The following is a 17292-nucleotide window of genomic DNA, read 5'->3' as shown; positions in this document are numbered from 1 at the left end:
CTTTGGAAAAGGAGAAATTCCAAATTAAGCCAGCCTGTGGCAGTGTTTTTCAGCATTTCTTCTACTGCATTTAAAGCTTAAGCCTTGGTGCTAGTTGGAAAAGTTGGGAAGCTTCCTATGCACTACATTTAATAGTTAGTCTCAGTATTTAATAATGGTTTAGCATTTTAACACAGATCTTTCTATATTAAAATGTGTATGATATAAATAGTTATGACTCACAGGTGCACAATTTCTAATTCATTGTCTATGAAACTTATTTTGGAAGTGATGTGTAGCTATTGCCATTTTTCAAATGGGCTTGATTTCTTCCGCCCCATCTTCCTTTAGTATAGCAATGTTTCTGCTAGTTGAAAGGTTCATTAAAACATATTTACAGCTGGTTCTTCTCTTTTCAGTACATCACTGAGACATCCCCTTGTCTCCTGACCTTTCTGAGCTACATCGTGCACCATGGGGTGATTCTCATCTGACTTCCTTCCCAAACAGAAGGCTTCCTCTTTTTTGAAATGGGAAGCCTGTACACCAGAGATGAATAGATGCTGGAATTTATCTTTCAAATTACGTCTTAAAAGTTATTTTTTTTTCCCCTTACTCGTTTTCTAGATTAGTAAGGCTTTAAAGAGTAAGAATTTAAGCGGGGCCCAGAACTTTGGTGCTCTCGTGAGCTCTTAGATTTGCCTCTTGTTATCAAAGAAAAAGTGTCAGGAAAAATGCTAAAACTCCAAATCCCTTTTAGAGCACATTTCGCCTGCAGGCAGCTGCCCTTTCTGCTGCCGTGCTGGTGGCAGTAGGTTCCAGCCTGCTTTGTCTATTAGCTCTTCAAGGGGATTATGGAAGTTGCCAGTAAATGGCTGATGTCTTTAGTGATCTGCGTAAGGCTGTCACAGAGTTGTTTCAAGCCAGGTCTGAAAGGCCATTTACTTTGCTGGAAGTGCCTCCCGTAGTTATTGTTACTGCTTCCTCTGTTCCTACACAAAGGAGCGAGGGAGGATGCTGGAAAGAAAGGGAAGGGGAAAGGAAAGGCTACTTACCTAGCAATTAGCCAACGGGCAAATACCCCTGCCCTGTGCGGGCAGTAGGAGCAAACACGCTGATGGCAGGCTGCAGGCTGGGTGGAGGGGAGCTGGGTCTGGCGGGCAGGACCTTGAGCCTCTTCTCTCGAGGCCGTTGGTTCAGGGCGCAGGTTGTGTGGCACCTGCACAGCACGTTTGGTGCAGTTCCGCTGCCGCCGGTACCGAGTCGGTGGCCGTGGCCAGGGGCTGCCCTCGTGCCCGCAGCCACATCCTCCCCAGGAGCTCTGGTTCCCTTTGGTCCATCCAGAGGAGAGCGGTTCAGATCAGCTTTTGATCTGTCAGTGGCTTAAAGCCTTCCTTTACCTTGAGGAAACCGCACATCCCACACGCTGCTCGGCTCACGCCCTCATCGTCCTGCCCCGTCTTGCAGCACCACGTAGCAGTGGTAGTTATGATCCAGCAATGGTTGTCCCTCACCAAAGGCACCCAGTTTCCAGTGATGGTAGTTCAGCCTGTCCAGACTATGTCTTGGATTTGATCTGACTTGCTTCTATTCCAGCCCTGTTTGTTTCCATTCTCTTTCCAAAGTCCTCTTTCCTCTGAAAGTGTGAAAAAAATTACTAACTCAAGAAAGCAGATTTCCTATATAACTACTGAATCTTTAAATACTTGTAATACTTATAATCTAAGTTCACCTTTCCTTGATGTGCCACTATATTTGACATGACTGACGTGCACAGTAGAGATCCTTGATTGCTATAAGTCTCTGAACAGAACCACCAAGCCATGATAGTCTGGCCTTTGGCAGGAGAAGCAAGGTAAATTAGGTCATGCAGAGCTCCTTATTTCCGTAACTGTGCTACCTCTGTTACCACGCTGGACTTGCTAGCTGCAGCTTAGGTATTTCTGCAGACTGCTAGCCTACAGCACAGCTGTACCCTCTGTTTTTCATCTGAGCAGCTCTAGGAAAGGTCTTTATGATGTATGGCATAGGCTACCTATGCTTAATAAACAATAGGAGAAATGAAATATTTGATGAGGAATGTTAAGCTGCATGGGGTGGCTGCCAGTCCACAGTCCTGGCCTGGAAAACCTTTCTCCTTCATGCACTTGAAGGAAGAAGAACAGGTGGTGGTCACGAAGACGCTCTGGAGCAGACACTGTGGCAAGTCTGACTCTTGGAATGGAAGGGAAGAATCTCTAGGAAGATTTACAACTGTTTGGGTCTGTGTTTGGAGTGGCTGTATAGGCAGGCTGCCACTTGTTTAAAAAAAAAAAAAAAAAAATCTGAGTCATCATTTTCCATCTCCTCTGCAAGTAGCTTTGATGCATCAAAACCAATTGCATGTCTCTTTCTGTGCCTTAAACTAAAAACACAGAACCAAAAAAAACCCCACAACAGCCCCTGCCCAAATCCAATCCTCTCAAATTTAATTGTGTATCCTGCTGTGTTAATGGTCTTCACGCCCTTTCTTTTTCCTCCTCCTACCTGCACCAAACTTCACAGGCAGGGCCACACACGGAGAAATGCCTAGCAGCTACAGAGTGTACTGGAAGTACTCTGCTTAGGTTTTTGGACTAGTTCATACTGTATTGCTATTAACTGTGGAATTACGACAAAGCTGTGTTAGTCAAATTGGTATCATCTGGCCTAATCACTTCCTAATTTTGCAGAGCATTCCAGGGGTTTTATATCCCATAATTTTCTTTAAGTATATTATGAGCAGCAACATTTAAGGCAATGCCAAATTGTAGTGTTTTCATTTTGGCAAGCAGTCCCTGAAAGTGTTTTTGTATTGGTCCGATGTACGTATTTGTCTCTCCCTCTATTTTACCTGTAATGTATAGGTACCTTCTTACTGTTCCCTTAACACTTTCCAGGATCCAGACAGTGATGCGGAACTGCAAAGGTGCCTGTATGTTTTAAACCAATGTAGTGTGTTTGCTCCGGTTCCACCCGTGAGTGGGACTGAGGGACCCTTTCTTCTGCATCCACTTAGGCACTTTGGTGTTACATTTCCGAAAGGAAGAAATGCAGGTTTGAAGTTTTGTGAGCTGGGGACAGATTTGCAAAAGCCATGCATAATGTGGACAAGTCACTTAGGTTTCTCAGCACCGTGCTTTGCCCAGGTGTAGTTGCAGCAGCCGTGTGTGAGATGGGAAGGCATTGGGATGCTCTTGAAGCTCACAGGGCAACGAGGGGCTGTGGGGCATCACTGGGAAGTCTGGTCCTCAGTCCCAACAGGGGCCATGCTGGGGATGCAAGCAGGATGAAGCAACAGCACAGGGATCGGATATGTTAGTTGCAGCCTTGCTGTGCGAGGCTGGACAGACTGGTGTCACCTCCCCTCAGCCCTTTATTGAAAGGACAAGCTTTCTTCTCAACCAACAGAAGCCCCACTGAAGTCTTAACTACCCTTGGGTCAAGGTAGTGTGGGTGAAGGGTGAAAAAGGCACTTGGAAATACTCTGGTAACAGGAGCTACAGCTTTGCCTGTGGATAAGTACATGTTATTTTGTGGGGCTTTTACCCTGTTGCTGGGCAGAGATTACCCCGATGGACCTCTGTGAGAAATACAGAGGTGAAAGGATTGGTAAGTAATCACTAGCTCTGGTGCTGCCTAGAATTCCTGTGCACTATGTATATAATGACTTACAAAAAAAAATCCTGCCGAGGAGGTGCAGAGAGATGTGATGAACACTAGAAATGTCGTGTCTGTGGCACGCTGCCAGCAGCAGCCATTTTACCCACACGTGCACTTTCACTTCATTACGTGCTCTGCTGTGGATGCTTTCCTCCCCTCACCTTCAAATAAAGTCTGTGTTGACTCTGGAAGGGCTGATACCTGGGAGACAGGTCTCAAAGCACCCAGTGCTAGAAGAGAGCTTGCATTTGGGCTTCAGCACAAAGCTTTTTGCACTTGATGTGCACCTGCGCAGAGCTAAGGGTGATGAAAAGATACTACGCGAGGGGAGAGTGAAGTAATTTGCACGTGGAGCTGCTCTTGCAGCCAGTTGGCCTTTGGGAGGCTTGTAGCATCGGTACCCTAGATAACAGCAAAGCCAAATATTCTTCAAGGAACAATGGTATGCAAGTAGCTGTAGAGAAAAAGTTCACTGTGAACTTTCAGGCTTGTTTTTCCTCATGCCTCTCCAGTACCTAACAATGTGCACTTCAGCCTGACAGATTTTGGACCTGATACCCTTTCCCACCTTGTTCCTCAGTTCCTGTGTTGGTGCCTGTTCTCTGTGCTTGAAATTCCAATAACCTTGCTGGCGTTTGCATTTGTGGCTGTGTGGATGGGGGATGGTTTCAGGCCTCCCTTTTCTGTTTTTTTTTTTTTTTTGTTGTTTTTTTTAAAAGTGATCCTTGAAGTGTGACATAACTCCAAAGCATTTCTGCTGTGCAAAGGAATTTGTAATTTTACTGAGCTAGTGAATACCTTGTAGAAAGGGGTCTTTTGTGTGCTATACCATAACTGTTCTCAGACTCAGATTTCACTCATCTTAAAAGGTTAAGTTTCAAATTTAATCAACTAAAATTTTTGTGTTTTTTTTTTTTTTTCCCTTGTCACTTTGGTGACCTTTCAGATCCTTTCCAAAATGCAAAACTAATGCAATCAGTATTTCTGATGATAATAACAATAATAATCTAAAATAATTCAAAAACCTCAACATGTGCAGTCCAGAACTGAACAGACTTTATTGAATTAGCTTGATGGTTGCCTATTCATGTTTTTTGCTGCCTGGATTGTAAGAGCTCAGTGGGTTTTGTTTTCACAAGCAGCAGGTGTCCTCCCAGACAATGCCAGAGAGATTAGTTAAATGGAGACCGGACCTTTCGGAGTGGTGGGCTCGGCTGGCCTGTCCCGCTTTCATCCCCTGCAGTGACCCCCAGTTCTGCAGAGGGAAGGAGACGAACAATATAACCAGGCTCTTCAGCTGTTTGCACGCTCGGGTCATGGTGGTACAATGTTTTAAGCATTCAACAGCAAGGGTAAAAAGTAGCTTGCAGGTAAAGTTAGAGATTGTGGAGGGTAAAGTTAGTGAAATGAAGCAAATGGGACTTTGGGATAAATCTGTATGTTGTTGTCACAGGAATAGAGGGAAGCCTGAAAACAAATGTGCAAGAAAAACAGCTGAAAAATAACATGGTCATAAAGAAAGTTGAATTTAGGGCTCCGAGCATTAGTCATTTAATCATCATGGCAACAGTGGTAGTACTGTTTGGGAAGAAAAGAGTGGAAGGAAAAAAAGCTAAATTTCATTACTCTAAGGTGCCGAAAAGAATTAAAATTGCTTTGGTCAGATAATAATTTCCCTTCCCTGGGCCCACTCCCAAAAAACAGGAATACAAAACTGCAGTTCTCTCTACTTGTGAGATCATGCTTGCTTTTTTTTGTAGTCAGCATCCTTTCCCAAGAAATACTTGGTTGAAAGCTGACAGTTGCCATCTTGCATACTTGGCCTGAAATTGTCAGCCATGAGATTAAAAAGTCAATAAGAAGTCATTTTAGGAACTGTATGTTTCAGATGTAGAAAAGGAGAGCAGAGACCATGAATGCAAACTACACCAAAGAGCTGATTGGTAAACTCGTGATCTGGGTTTATTTGCTAAGGGTGGAAGTATAGTGGTGTTAGCAATGTATAGCTGATTGCATGGAAGTGAAAAGGTAACTCCCCAACATCTAGCCACAACAAAAATAGGGGAAAAAAAAATGCTGAAAAGTAATAAGGAGAAGCAGTGTGATATAAACCAGAAGCACCCCCCTCATGACCCCCAGAAGGGAGAACTTCTGGAGGCACCTGAGTTTTTTTTTACCATGTGCTCCAGAGCCGTGGTACAGGATGGCCTTACTCCCCTTTCCCCCTCGCATAGCTGAAGTGAAACGTGTGGGGCAGGGTGAGCTGGCTGACTGGTAAGCCATCTGTATCAGCCAGCATCTCAATCTCCAGAGCTGTGTTGGGTTTCTTCCGTTAAAAACCTCAAACTTTGGCCAAAACCATTCACTGTCAATTCTAAAATCAGTCCAAGAGGGAGCAGGGATATTAGCTGATCGTATGTTTTCTACCCTTCAGTATCACCTTCTTACCTGCTAGCCTGCCCCATCCTGCAGTACTGAGTACTCCAGCCTAATCCTTGGTCATCTCTTTTTCTGAATTATTGGGGAGCTGGTGTAGCCATGTCTGAAAACTTCTAACAACGTGTAAAGCCAGATGAGCTTTGCAGGTGAGAAGCTGGATCTCAGAACAGCAGATCTCAGAACAGTTGTGCAGAACAGCACAACTTTTTCTTTCCAGTTCTCATTGTGGCAGGTGGCCTTGTGCTGTAAGAAAACCTAAGAGGGTTTGTAGGAGTTGTCTCTCACCTCATGCCCACTTTGCCACCACACTGGGGATCTGCCAAGTGGCACGGCTGGAGAAGAAAGCAGGGGAGATGGTGGATAGCATGTGGAGTATAAAAACTAGACACGCAGACAGTTGGAACAGGGGATATGGCTGGTGTAAGACAAATTCTCTGCAAAACAGATACTGGATCTCTGAGCAGCCCAACCTATGCTCAGTTGATAAACCTGCTGCTAAGGAGGGTCACAGGCTCATGGTGGAATGGTCCAGGAGTCCTTCACTTACCTGTCCACATAGGGAATTAGTATGAAATGAAGGCTGGTTTTGGTATACGTCTACAATGCAGTTGTAGTGTGTTGATATTAGCGTACAAGTGATTTTAGTTTTCTTTGCGGATAGAGTGACAGGAAGAAGGAAGCCATGCGTTCTGCCTCACCGTGAAGAGGGTGGATTTTTATCATGCATTGATAATGTGTGTTTTGTCCATACAGGTTTTACAGTCCAAGTGGTGTTTTGCCTATTCCCTTGACATTTGCTCTGCAAGCTACAAATACATGTAATTGTTTGGGTTTTTTTCTTTTCATTGTGAGTTCTCCTGCATGCATTTATGTCTGTTGTGATAGACTCCAGTGCTCAGGATGACATAATTCTCTCTTTTGGAGCTTGGAGCTCCTGGGGAGGCTGCAGGCGGCCTGTCACCCTCCTATCCTCCCTCAGCCATGTGAAGGACACTTTTCATCTTTATTTTCTGGTTGGTTACTTTCCTGTTGCAGTTCTCTGAACTCCTTCTGAGTTGTCTGTATTTGTAGATGTGCACAGGTATTCTGGGGGCATGGAGTATTTTTGTTGGTCCTTCCTTTCACAGGATAAAAGACATTGATTTTCTGCTGCAAACATATTTTTGCCTTTTTTTCTCCTGCCATGTTCCACTGTATTGTGCTTACTGTGGGCTTTTACTTAGTGCCCATCACTATGGTATATATATATTTTTTGTTTTGTGTATATATATATATATATATGTAAAAAATAACGCAACCAACATAGCGATCATGTGTTATGTTCAGAGGGGTAGTTTTATTTTTATAATGAGTACTTTTGTTTGTGAAAGGCAAGCTGAAGAACCTTACCTAGTACACTCATATTTAACTTGCCATCTATTGTAACAACTGTTATTTTCAACATTGCTGCTTCCCGGATTTTGCCCTCCCACTGCATGGGTTTTTTGGACCATTTCCCTTCACTTGTCTTAGCCTGCTTTTTTCCCAGATTGAATCTCATTTGATTATTTTCAGACTGCATTTCTATTCTCTCTAAGTCCCTGTGCGTTGTTTCCTTGTCCCCGTTATTTTTGCAGCTCCTCCAAATGCAGTATTTCCTGGCAATTTAAGTTAGCATGCTGTCTAGAGCCTCTTCTGGATCTTTAAAGAAAATGCCAAGTGAAATAGGACCTAATACAGGTCTTTGCAATATTGTACCTTCTTCCAATGTTATCCTTTGCTTTTATCATGATTTATTTGCAGCCAGTTTTCAAACTGAGCCACAGCATTCATCTCAAAGTGCAAATCACTTTCAAATGTTTACTGAAAATCAAACATATCACATCTGCTCTTTTCCCTTCCACTCCTGGTGCTGTAATGCTAGCCAGAAAAGGGGCCAATTTCTAGCCGGTTCTGCTCTTCTGAATAGAAATCATGGTTTCATTGTCCTCAGGCTTGCAGCCTGGTTTACTTTATAGGAAGCCTCATGAATTAAAACAGCTGTGCAGCCCGTTCTGAAATTTGGTTCTGTGGAGAAACAGAACTGGGGACGAAACAAGTGGAGATTATGCATGTGAGGGGGAGAAAGAGAGAATAGGGATTATGTGTGTGTGGGGAGAAGGGGTCACTTTTATCAGCCTGCGTAAGATACGTAACTAAGTGATGGCAATTAGGTATGTTTATGAAGAATGGATCAAATCCCTGAATATTCCTGTGTTTCTAGACCATGGCTTCCCATATAGTTAAGTGGTACGTGCTGTGCTGCTTTGATCTCCCTTGGCCTGCAGTGCCATCGATAATTGAGGCTATGGCCAAACTGAAGGCACGAGATGGCATCACCAGCCACCTCCTAGCTGGGCACCTTGTAAAATTCCTCTGCTTCAGCTGTTGGTCAGGTATCTGTGACACAGAAAAACTGTAACACTTAAGGAATGTGGTAAAAGGACCTTTCTCACTCCTAAGTAGAACAGGTAAATGGCTGTTTTGTGTAAGAAACAAAGGAATTAAGACAGACGTGAGGAGATGACAGGGACTGTAGGATAAAAAGTGACAGCAGGCTTAGCCAAGAACTCTTTCAATGAGGAATGTGAGTTATAGTCCCTGGAGATCATGCAAAAGGCATCTCATTCATGGCTTTTTGCTTTGACCTGGCCATAATAAAATCTTGAAAGTTTCTGGTGACAGTAATGCCTGCACTGTGCTGGTTAGAGCAATATTTTATATCAGTGATTTAAAAAGATTGTTAGTACCCCTTTTCAGCTGGGGCAATCGGCTGGGAGCAGGCAGAAATAAATTTAATCTTATTTTTCTAAAATGGCTCTGCCTGTATTATTAGGATGCATACTCTCTCCTCTTGCTCATGCCTGCATCCCCTTTTCCCCCTTGTATTTTGCTACCTGCTTGCAGCCCAGGCTGGACTACCACCCGTGACGAGGAGGATGGCACGTGGCAGCATGTCAGCCTGGGTGTTGATATCTGTAGTGTTGAGGCCCTGGTGGAGAGCAGGATGGGGCTAGGGAAAAGCTTTGGCTGTGCTTTGTGCTAGTGAAGAAGTTTGAGTTGGCCTGCAGGTGAAAAGTATGTCCATCCAAATCTTGGGGAAGGGGGGTAGGGATATGGTTTTGTTTCATTTGGGTTTTTGGTGGTTTTTTTTTTGTTTTTTTTTTTTTTGCTAGAAGTGCAGCTTGAGTAATTAACACAATTATTGCTCTTCAGACTCCTGATCTAAGGTTTTAAAATTATTCCTAGTATGTTCAGTACTGTTTGTGTGAGACATCAGAGGAACTGAATCTAGCAAAACGCTACGAAGAGATGTTAGAAGCTATGTTTTGTAATAACCTTACAAATTTTCACATATTGTACTGACAGTGTATGCCTTCAGCATTGGGGCAAGTACAGGCCTAGATATGCCTCGCAAATGCCTTCACTGTTTTCCTACTCTGCTGCCTTTTCCACCTGGAAAATCCCTTTTTCTCTGGTGACTGCACTAAAGCAGTAGGGCTAAAGGGACTGTAGATGCCTCGAGGTTTGCAGTCCCAGGCTTTACACCCATGGGTACCGGGGCACACGGCACTGTGGTCTGCCTGCTTCTTCCTCCTCCCCTAACCTGAACACCCCAGACCTGAAGACCAAGCCCAGACCTACCCCCTCAGAGTCTTCGACGCCGTCCTCTTCGCTGAAACAGCGCAGTGCGGAGATTTTGACCGAGTCAGAAAGCATCAAGGAGTGCCCGAGGTACTCGGAGCGACCTGGGAGTCGCGGGCGACTGCTGACCTGCCCCTTCATCACGGCAGTGCAGGTGGGCCGGGGGCGGCTGGAGCCTCCCGGCTCCGCAGGCCCCAGAGCGGGACTGGCGGTGCCCCCCCCGCCCCTCTGCCCGCTCTGCGCACGCCGTACAGCCTCTACCGAGCACTGCTGCAACCGAGTGATTTGTTTTTGCTTTGCTTTATTATTTACTGCAGTGATCAAAGGAGTCACTCCTTGTGATCATAAAGAGAAGCCTTAAAATCTTATTTAAGAGCACAAATATTTGGGGCTTTGACAGATGTGCTTTGAAAATAACACAGATGTGCAGTGTCGGATTTCACCGCTGCATGCAGTGTCTTTGTTTCAAACTGTAAATTTGGCTAGTAGTGCTGGGCCTGTGCTTTCCCAAAACCTTGCCCTCTGCAACACAGGAAAAACAAGTTTCTGGGTTGTGGGTTTTTTTTTCCCCCCTGAATTTATCCCCTTAGAGTGTTTCAAAGGAAAATGATCTTAGCAAAGTGAGCACTCAGCCCTGCAAGGCTGCAAATCTCGGGGTTATTTTTAACATAATTACCTTGAATTAAATAAAAGCCTAAGAAATTTTTGCTTGAGTTGAAGGCAAGGCTAAGTAGACTTTATTTGCAGTGGAACTCCAGCTGAATACATGTTTCTTCCATTGCGCTGTGCAGAATAAGGCCCATGGCTCTGCGCTAACAAGCAGTGCTTGATTTTCTGAAGCATTGGTTTTTATGAGTTGATGTGAGAGGATACGCGGCTCTAGAGCAGTTCACTCCTTTCCCATTCTCACCCCTCCCACGGATGCAGTGATCGCTTTGGTCTGGTGACATTCTAGATGGAACGTGGTCTCCTTACACTTGCCTGGCAGTGGCTCATTAACTGCATGTTAATTGAAACTGAAAGTTTGTCAGATGATTCAATTCAGTTACATGTTAAATAGATTCAGTGCAGTAAGTATTACTGCTGTGATGAAAATCTCTGTGGAATTGATTTGTGAACTGATTTGGAGGGATTCAACAGCTTCATCAGCAGCTCTGAGAAATCAGCATCGGGAGAGCGAGCAGAGGTAGCCATGCTCCCAGCAAAACAAATCCTTCTCTTCTCTTTCACCGCAAGCAGCTTTAATTACTGCCCAGTATGTTCCCTTTCCAGGACATGTGTTAGGTAGATAAATTTACTCAGGAGAGCTGAGAAGTAAAGAAGAAAATGAGAAGAATCAAAAGTCTGGTTTGAATTCTGTAATCTAAATAGCTGAAAATGTTGAATTCCTTATATCTCAGTGGATTGAGTGGTCATAAAATTTTCCTGAAGTTTGACTCAAATGTAAACGTATGCTAAAGAAAATGTATCTGTTAAACAAGTGGCTGGAAAATTCAGAATTTACATTGTCCATAAGTCAACTTTTATACTTGGCCACTGCAAAAGTCCCTCTTAAATGAGAAATTTGTTCTGTATTCTGTACCTGCTTATATGTTTGGTTTCCATGTGGAGCCAATTTTTATTCCTGAGTTATAAACCCTTTGAAAATAGGGGCTTGTAATGGAAGCACTGACAGACCTTTAACTAGGTCAGTCTTATCTGGCTCCATTATCTTTGCTTTTGCTAAAGCATTAAATAGTCGCATATTTGTTTATTTTTCTTGCAGTCCCAGAATTTTAACATGGCTATATTATTGGATTGTTCTTTCTTCAAAATGTCATGAACATGCAGCATTAGAGAGTTTATTCAGACTTCGCAGTCACCTTTAAAAGTAAATTGAACTGTTGTGTCTTATTTCAAAATTTTCTTGCTTATACAGTACATTTAGTCTGTAGCATGTCATTACAATACTAATACCAAAGTTTGTTATTTCTCCTGCTCTCTTATTCTAGCCTTGAATTCTACTCTGTCTTTTATGCTTCTTTCTGCATAAAATGACAATGGTGTTTTTTTTTTTTTTGTTTTTCCCATTCAGATGAAAAGCCATACCACTGCAACTTTTCTGAAGAGGAAACCCCAATGGTAACATCTCAGTTGGATGAACTCCCGAAGCTGGGAAGCCGCAATGCCAGAGAAAACGAGGCCAGGGACTCTAAACCAGAGATTCCTGCCCTGATGTCAGCACTGGAGAGTGTCATCAAGGAGCCCTTTTTGAAATACCAAGATCTAAAAGGTTCTGCAGATGTAAAGATGTCAGCATTTCACCACAGCCAAGGGCTTCCTTGCTCCAGTCACATTGCTAGCTTTGCTTCGAGTGTGGGCCAGACATCTTCAAACACGGTCATGGACTTGAAAACATCACTTGAAGTGCAGGCTAGTCGTGCTAGAGAAAATTTGCTAGACTTGCACAGGGAGCATCCTCTGATAGAAAAAGGTACTGAAGCTCAAGAGGTAGCTCCACTCGATTTGAGTGAAAAATCAACAAGGGATAGTTCATGCAATAAAAATCTGAATACATCCTTGCAGGCTGCTTTAATTGTCTACCCGTGTCCTTTCTGCAGTCACAAGACCTACTACCCTGAAGTCCTGTGGATGCACAAAAGAATTTTGCACAAAATCAGCTGTAACTCGATGCTCCCCCCTTGGGTTCAACAGAACGGATTCAAGAGTATTAAAAACAACCTGGTCTTTCTGGCAAGGAGTGGGCGTACTGGCCCCCCTCCTGTTCTCGGCGGTAAGGAGTGCCAGCCTTTGCCCATTGCCAGATTTACGCGCACTCAAGTGCCAAGTGCATTGCCAGGGTCCAAAAGCAGCTCTCTTTCTGTTGGGATGACTGCGAAGTCCGGGAGTGCGCATCAGTCAAAGGACAGTCATGCCTTCAGCCACTGTGGTCCACGCTTATCCGGTCTGGATGGGTACAGGCAGCCCAAGTTAAACCATTCCCACGAGCAATACAGCATAGCAGCACAACAAAAAAGTAAATATGAAGCAAATTCCAAACTTATGCAAATGGGAGCCTATAGCAGAAGCATAACGCCTACCCAGGCGGTCATATCCAGGCCTAGCACACAGCCCACCAACAGTAAGCAAGTGGAGAAGTACATGGTGCCCCAAGGAAGTACTAGTTTTGCCCCTCCAGGTAAGCATTGTGTGTCGGACTCCATGAAGGCCAAATTCAGCCCACCGCTGCAGTACCATCCTCTGTGTAAAAGTGAGCAGTACACTAAACACGAAGAGCCATCGGTGCCTCAGAGGGAGTCTCACGTGAAGGCTGGGAATGAGGCGAGGACACTGGCAAACTGCACAGCGGTAGCGCGAGCGAGTCCACTGCTGCAGCCCCAGCCTAGCGCCGCAGGAGTTTCTCCGGCTTTGCACTCCAGCAAACAGGATCTGGGATCAGATGGGCATGAGAAACGTTTGGACGTTTTAAATATCTTTAAAACATACATTCCAAAGGACCTTGCTTCGTTGTACCAAACCTGCGGTGCCAACAGCCCTGTCCTGGATCATGCAGGTAAGATTTTCACAAGCCCTTCTGTAGCAGAGGACACAGCTTCCTTGTTCCTGCTTCATTCGGAACCACAACATGCTGTTTCATAGTTTCTTTCTTCTCTCCCTTTAATGTTTGGGATTACAAGTTCATTGTTTTTATCATTTCTGGATAAGCTTGAGTAGGTTTGTTTACTGAGCTCTAACACTGCAGCATCCCCCCTCGTGCACTGTGTGACATTTCTGTCACAGGTTAAATGTATCTGGTTCCACCTGGAATATTGCTGTTCCTTTGTCCCCTTGCTTCAAGCAGGCTGAGGTTACACAGATGTGCTGTCACACAAAGATCCTCCTCATATGCTGGTGCTGGCACACATCATCATCATTTTACTTCGGGCAAAATAAATGTCCTCTGGGGATTATCTGTGTTGTTATTTTGGAGGTTTTGTTCAATTTCGTCTGCAAACAAGTCTTCCAACAACAATGATAGATAATCACTTGTCAGTGTCCTTTGTCTTTCTTGACAAAAGTCTTGAGATCTTCCTTGTCCATATCAAAGACTGCTGTCATATTTTTCAAATGATTCTTTTGATCTGTTTGTATGTTTATAATTAAAAAGAGATAGAGCTGAATATGTGCCTGCTAATTCATGTAAGCAGGATAGGCAGTTGTGCAAATAGCCAGTTTAAAAGTTCAGGGACTAAAAAAAGTATCAGAGTCTCTCCTTCTGTCTCTTGCCAGTCAACTGCCATGTAAAAAGAAGGGAAAAAAATAATAAAAAAAAAAAACGAAACATACATATTTGCATTTGAAACCATACCCTTCTGATGATCTGCCAGAATTAGTTTATCTCAGCGGAAACTGAAAATCACACTGATTTATTACTCTTGAGATGGGTGTGTGGGAGTGTAAGGGGGGAAGAATGAGAGCCACAGTCCCAGCTCTCACCATTTGTAAACTGTCCCATTTTTTCATACACTGCTTCTCTCTGTAGAAGTTGTTCAAGAACTGAACTCCACATGGAAAGAGCATGCGTTCCTCACCTGATGTAATGCTCTCTGTTTTGTCAAAAGCATGTGTGAAATGGAGCTTGTGACCCTGTTTTTGCAAGTGGGACAAAACCCAGGGCATTTCGAAATTGGTGGTGTAAGGCCAGCTATGGTCTAGTGCCTAGAAGGTGTGTGCAAGCTGACCGCTCTGGCAGCTGTGAGGCAAGGAAGGAGCCATAGTGTCTGGTCAGGTCTCGGTGGAAGGCCTTTGAGAGAAGACAGAGAGGTAAAATCTAATCTAAAATAGTCCATGAGGTGCACCTTTCAGCGACTCCATTGTCAGTTTTGCTCAATCATCTAAAAAGTAATGCTGTGTAGGAGCCAACTGTTATTTATTGAGTACATCATTTTGCAGGTGGTTAGAGGCTGTGTGAGGATTGTAACTAACATCAGGCTCCTGGTTTTTGTTAAGGAAGCAGAGGAGGACATGCTGAGTTTTTAAAACTGCAGGGTCAGCGTTCCTGGTTTTATTCAGCTGAATTTACTTTCGTCATCCCAGTGCCTAGGAATGTTGTCTAAAGTTTCTGCTTGCCCACTTCCTGCTCTAAATACCAGTTAGTTGTTCCACCATCAACTTGGGGTACCTTCACATGGGTGCCCTCCTTGATGTTATTTAATACTATATTGTGTCAGCCTATTCGGAGGAATCTTACTGATCCAATGAGCTCCCAGCCTTGTTAAGAGGGATGGAAACAGTAAAAGCCAGGAACTAGAAGCTGGCTTAGTGACTTCAGGCACCAGAAAAACCATGAGGACTGTTGGGGCAAGGTAAAGTAGGGGCAGGGTTTCCAAGGATGTCTCTGTATTTACCTGCTTTTTAAAAGAAGGATTTTATTGCCAAAATGTTTTTGCTGGGCAGTGATTTCCAGAGACACTTTAACTGGAAGTTATTTAGTGCCCACCTCTGCTTTGAAATCTCTTCTTTCATTCCAAGTGTTTTACAGCAATCAAGTTTTCAGAATTTGAAACCTCTTTTTTTATGTAGCTTGTCTTCTTTTTATATACAACTTCCAGGTTGTTGATGGTTCTCCAAACCAACTGGCATGATGGCTGTTTTTCATAGCACTAAAATAAAAAAGCTGCTGCAGGCAAAAGAAACGAGATCCGTCCAACTGTGAATAGAGGAGGGTAAATGAACCTTGTCTGAAATAACACACAGCTCTAGACTGAGCTCTCTGAGTCAGTATGCATCATGCAATTTAGTCTTAATACGGCAATGTGAATATGGCAATCATGACACAAAGGACAACCAAAAATCCCACTTAGTTGTACCATTTGTCACATTTTTTTTTTTCACCAATTGTGAACACCAGATGTTCCCGATAGACTTTACTTTGGGCGTTTGGTGTACGACCTCATCCTGGATCACACTAGATATATTTTAGTGTGTCGTAGCGCAGTGTTCAACTTCCTTTAGAGTGGCTGGATATATTTCTGGGATCCTTTCTTTTACATTTGTGTTTATTCCAGTGTGTCCTTGGAAAAAAGAGTTGTTGTACATACTGTTGTGATACAGCTGCAAACACAAAGCTTGCTGCACCTAGTCTAGGTTTGTTTCATACTGCCCAATCTTCCCAAATTCTTGTAGAAAGAATCTTACTGTTACATCTAATAGTAGCAACTTATTTTATTCATGATATTTACATGAATCGCCATATTAGGAAAAGATGGGTTATGGCAGCAGATACACCCTTTCCCTGGGCCTCCTTTGATACCAGCTTTGAGCTCCAGTTTCACAGGAGCTCCCATTCAGATAGTCACATTCATTTACATTAATTTGGTAATGCCTGTAGTCATCCACCCTCTTTTGTACACATAGAGGATAACCTGAGTGGTGGCTCATAGGGGTGTCACCTTGTGCCAATAATGCCCATCACTCAAAGGTCTGAACTAGGAAAAGCCTTACGGTGCTTCTTAGGAAATGCAACAGTGGCAAACACACCTGGAAGCAATCAATTTTTTTCACCTGCTTTTTAAATAACAACCATCAAGTGAGTGCTAGGGAGGAGTGACATTGAAAGCTCACCTTTGGTGTTTGTACAGGGTTTGTTGGCTTACAACAGCATCCTCAGCCTTCCCTCATGCACGACTGAAGCGGGAGCCCATGATGGCTGCTGAGACAAGTGTATTCACCTTTCACAGAGGGAGACTTGGGGTACAGAGACATTAAATGTCTTCCCAGAGGTGGCAGAAAACCACCTGAGGAACCCAGGTTTCCCAGTCTCCATGGGAGCTGCTCTGCCTGTCCCTGCCTGTTGGGCAGCCGGCACCGCTGTCCGGCACAGGCCACGTCTCGTCCCTCAATGTGCCTCGCTCGGCTTTGCTTTCAAGTTTGCAGCTGTAGCTCTGGTCAGTGAGGGGAAAATGCTAGTAGCAGATGAGAAAATCGGCTTTAATCTTGACTGTCTTACAAAGCAAATCCATCTCATTGTAGTATGCTGAAGCTCTCGTTGAAATTTGTGTGATTTTTTTAAGTTTATTTTTCCTTTGCATGTGTCTGAGTATACATGATCTTGCTCCTAAATCATAATGTTGTATTTGACTGCCAGGTACTTAATTGTTGGGAGTGAGTGTGTTTGGCTGCATTATACAGACTGTGCTGCCATCTGCAGGAGGTGCTATTATAAAAAGAGAAAACCATTTGTGAGTGGGTTGGGTTTTCTGGCAGCCAGACCTTTTTTTAATATATGTTGTGGTAAAAACCATCGCAGGACACTTGGTGCTGTACCAGTACAGTAAATGGCAGCCCATCGTCTTTTCCATTCATTTTCAGGTACAGCATCTGTGTTTTGGATGAGCCCTCAGGCATCCTGCAGTTGATTTTTCAATTGTGGTGGATGTTTTTATTGCCGCTTTTTTTGTTCAGAATTTTATTCTTTTAAACTGCTGTAACATGGGAGGAAAGACTGAAAGAAAAGCTGAAACTTTACTTCCACTGGCAGCCCCCTAAGTA

General features: G+C 43.8%; 1 protein-coding gene across 3 annotated transcripts in view; it reads left to right on the top strand.

Annotated features, from left to right (window-relative positions):
- Positions 1-17292, top strand: part of ZNF516 (zinc finger protein 516) — a 104445-nt gene that overhangs the window by 75392 nt on the left and 11761 nt on the right. For all 3 annotated transcript variants that reach the window (XM_042797945.1, XM_042797946.1, XM_042797947.1), the window contains exon 3: positions 11837-13315. In XM_042797945.1, the coding sequence (XP_042653879.1) occupies positions 11837-13315 (1479 nt within the window). The remainder of the gene's footprint in view (positions 1-11836; positions 13316-17292) is intronic.

The sequence above is a fragment of the Tyto alba genome, unplaced genomic scaffold (genome assembly GCF_018691265.1).
Source record: "Tyto alba isolate M040663 unplaced genomic scaffold, T.alba_DEE_v4.0 Super-Scaffold_27, whole genome shotgun sequence".
In the NCBI taxonomy this organism is placed as follows: domain Eukaryota; kingdom Metazoa; phylum Chordata; class Aves; order Strigiformes; family Tytonidae; genus Tyto; species Tyto alba.
Note: the sequence above shows the minus strand (reverse complement) of the source record. Positions and strands in the feature narration are given on the sequence as shown.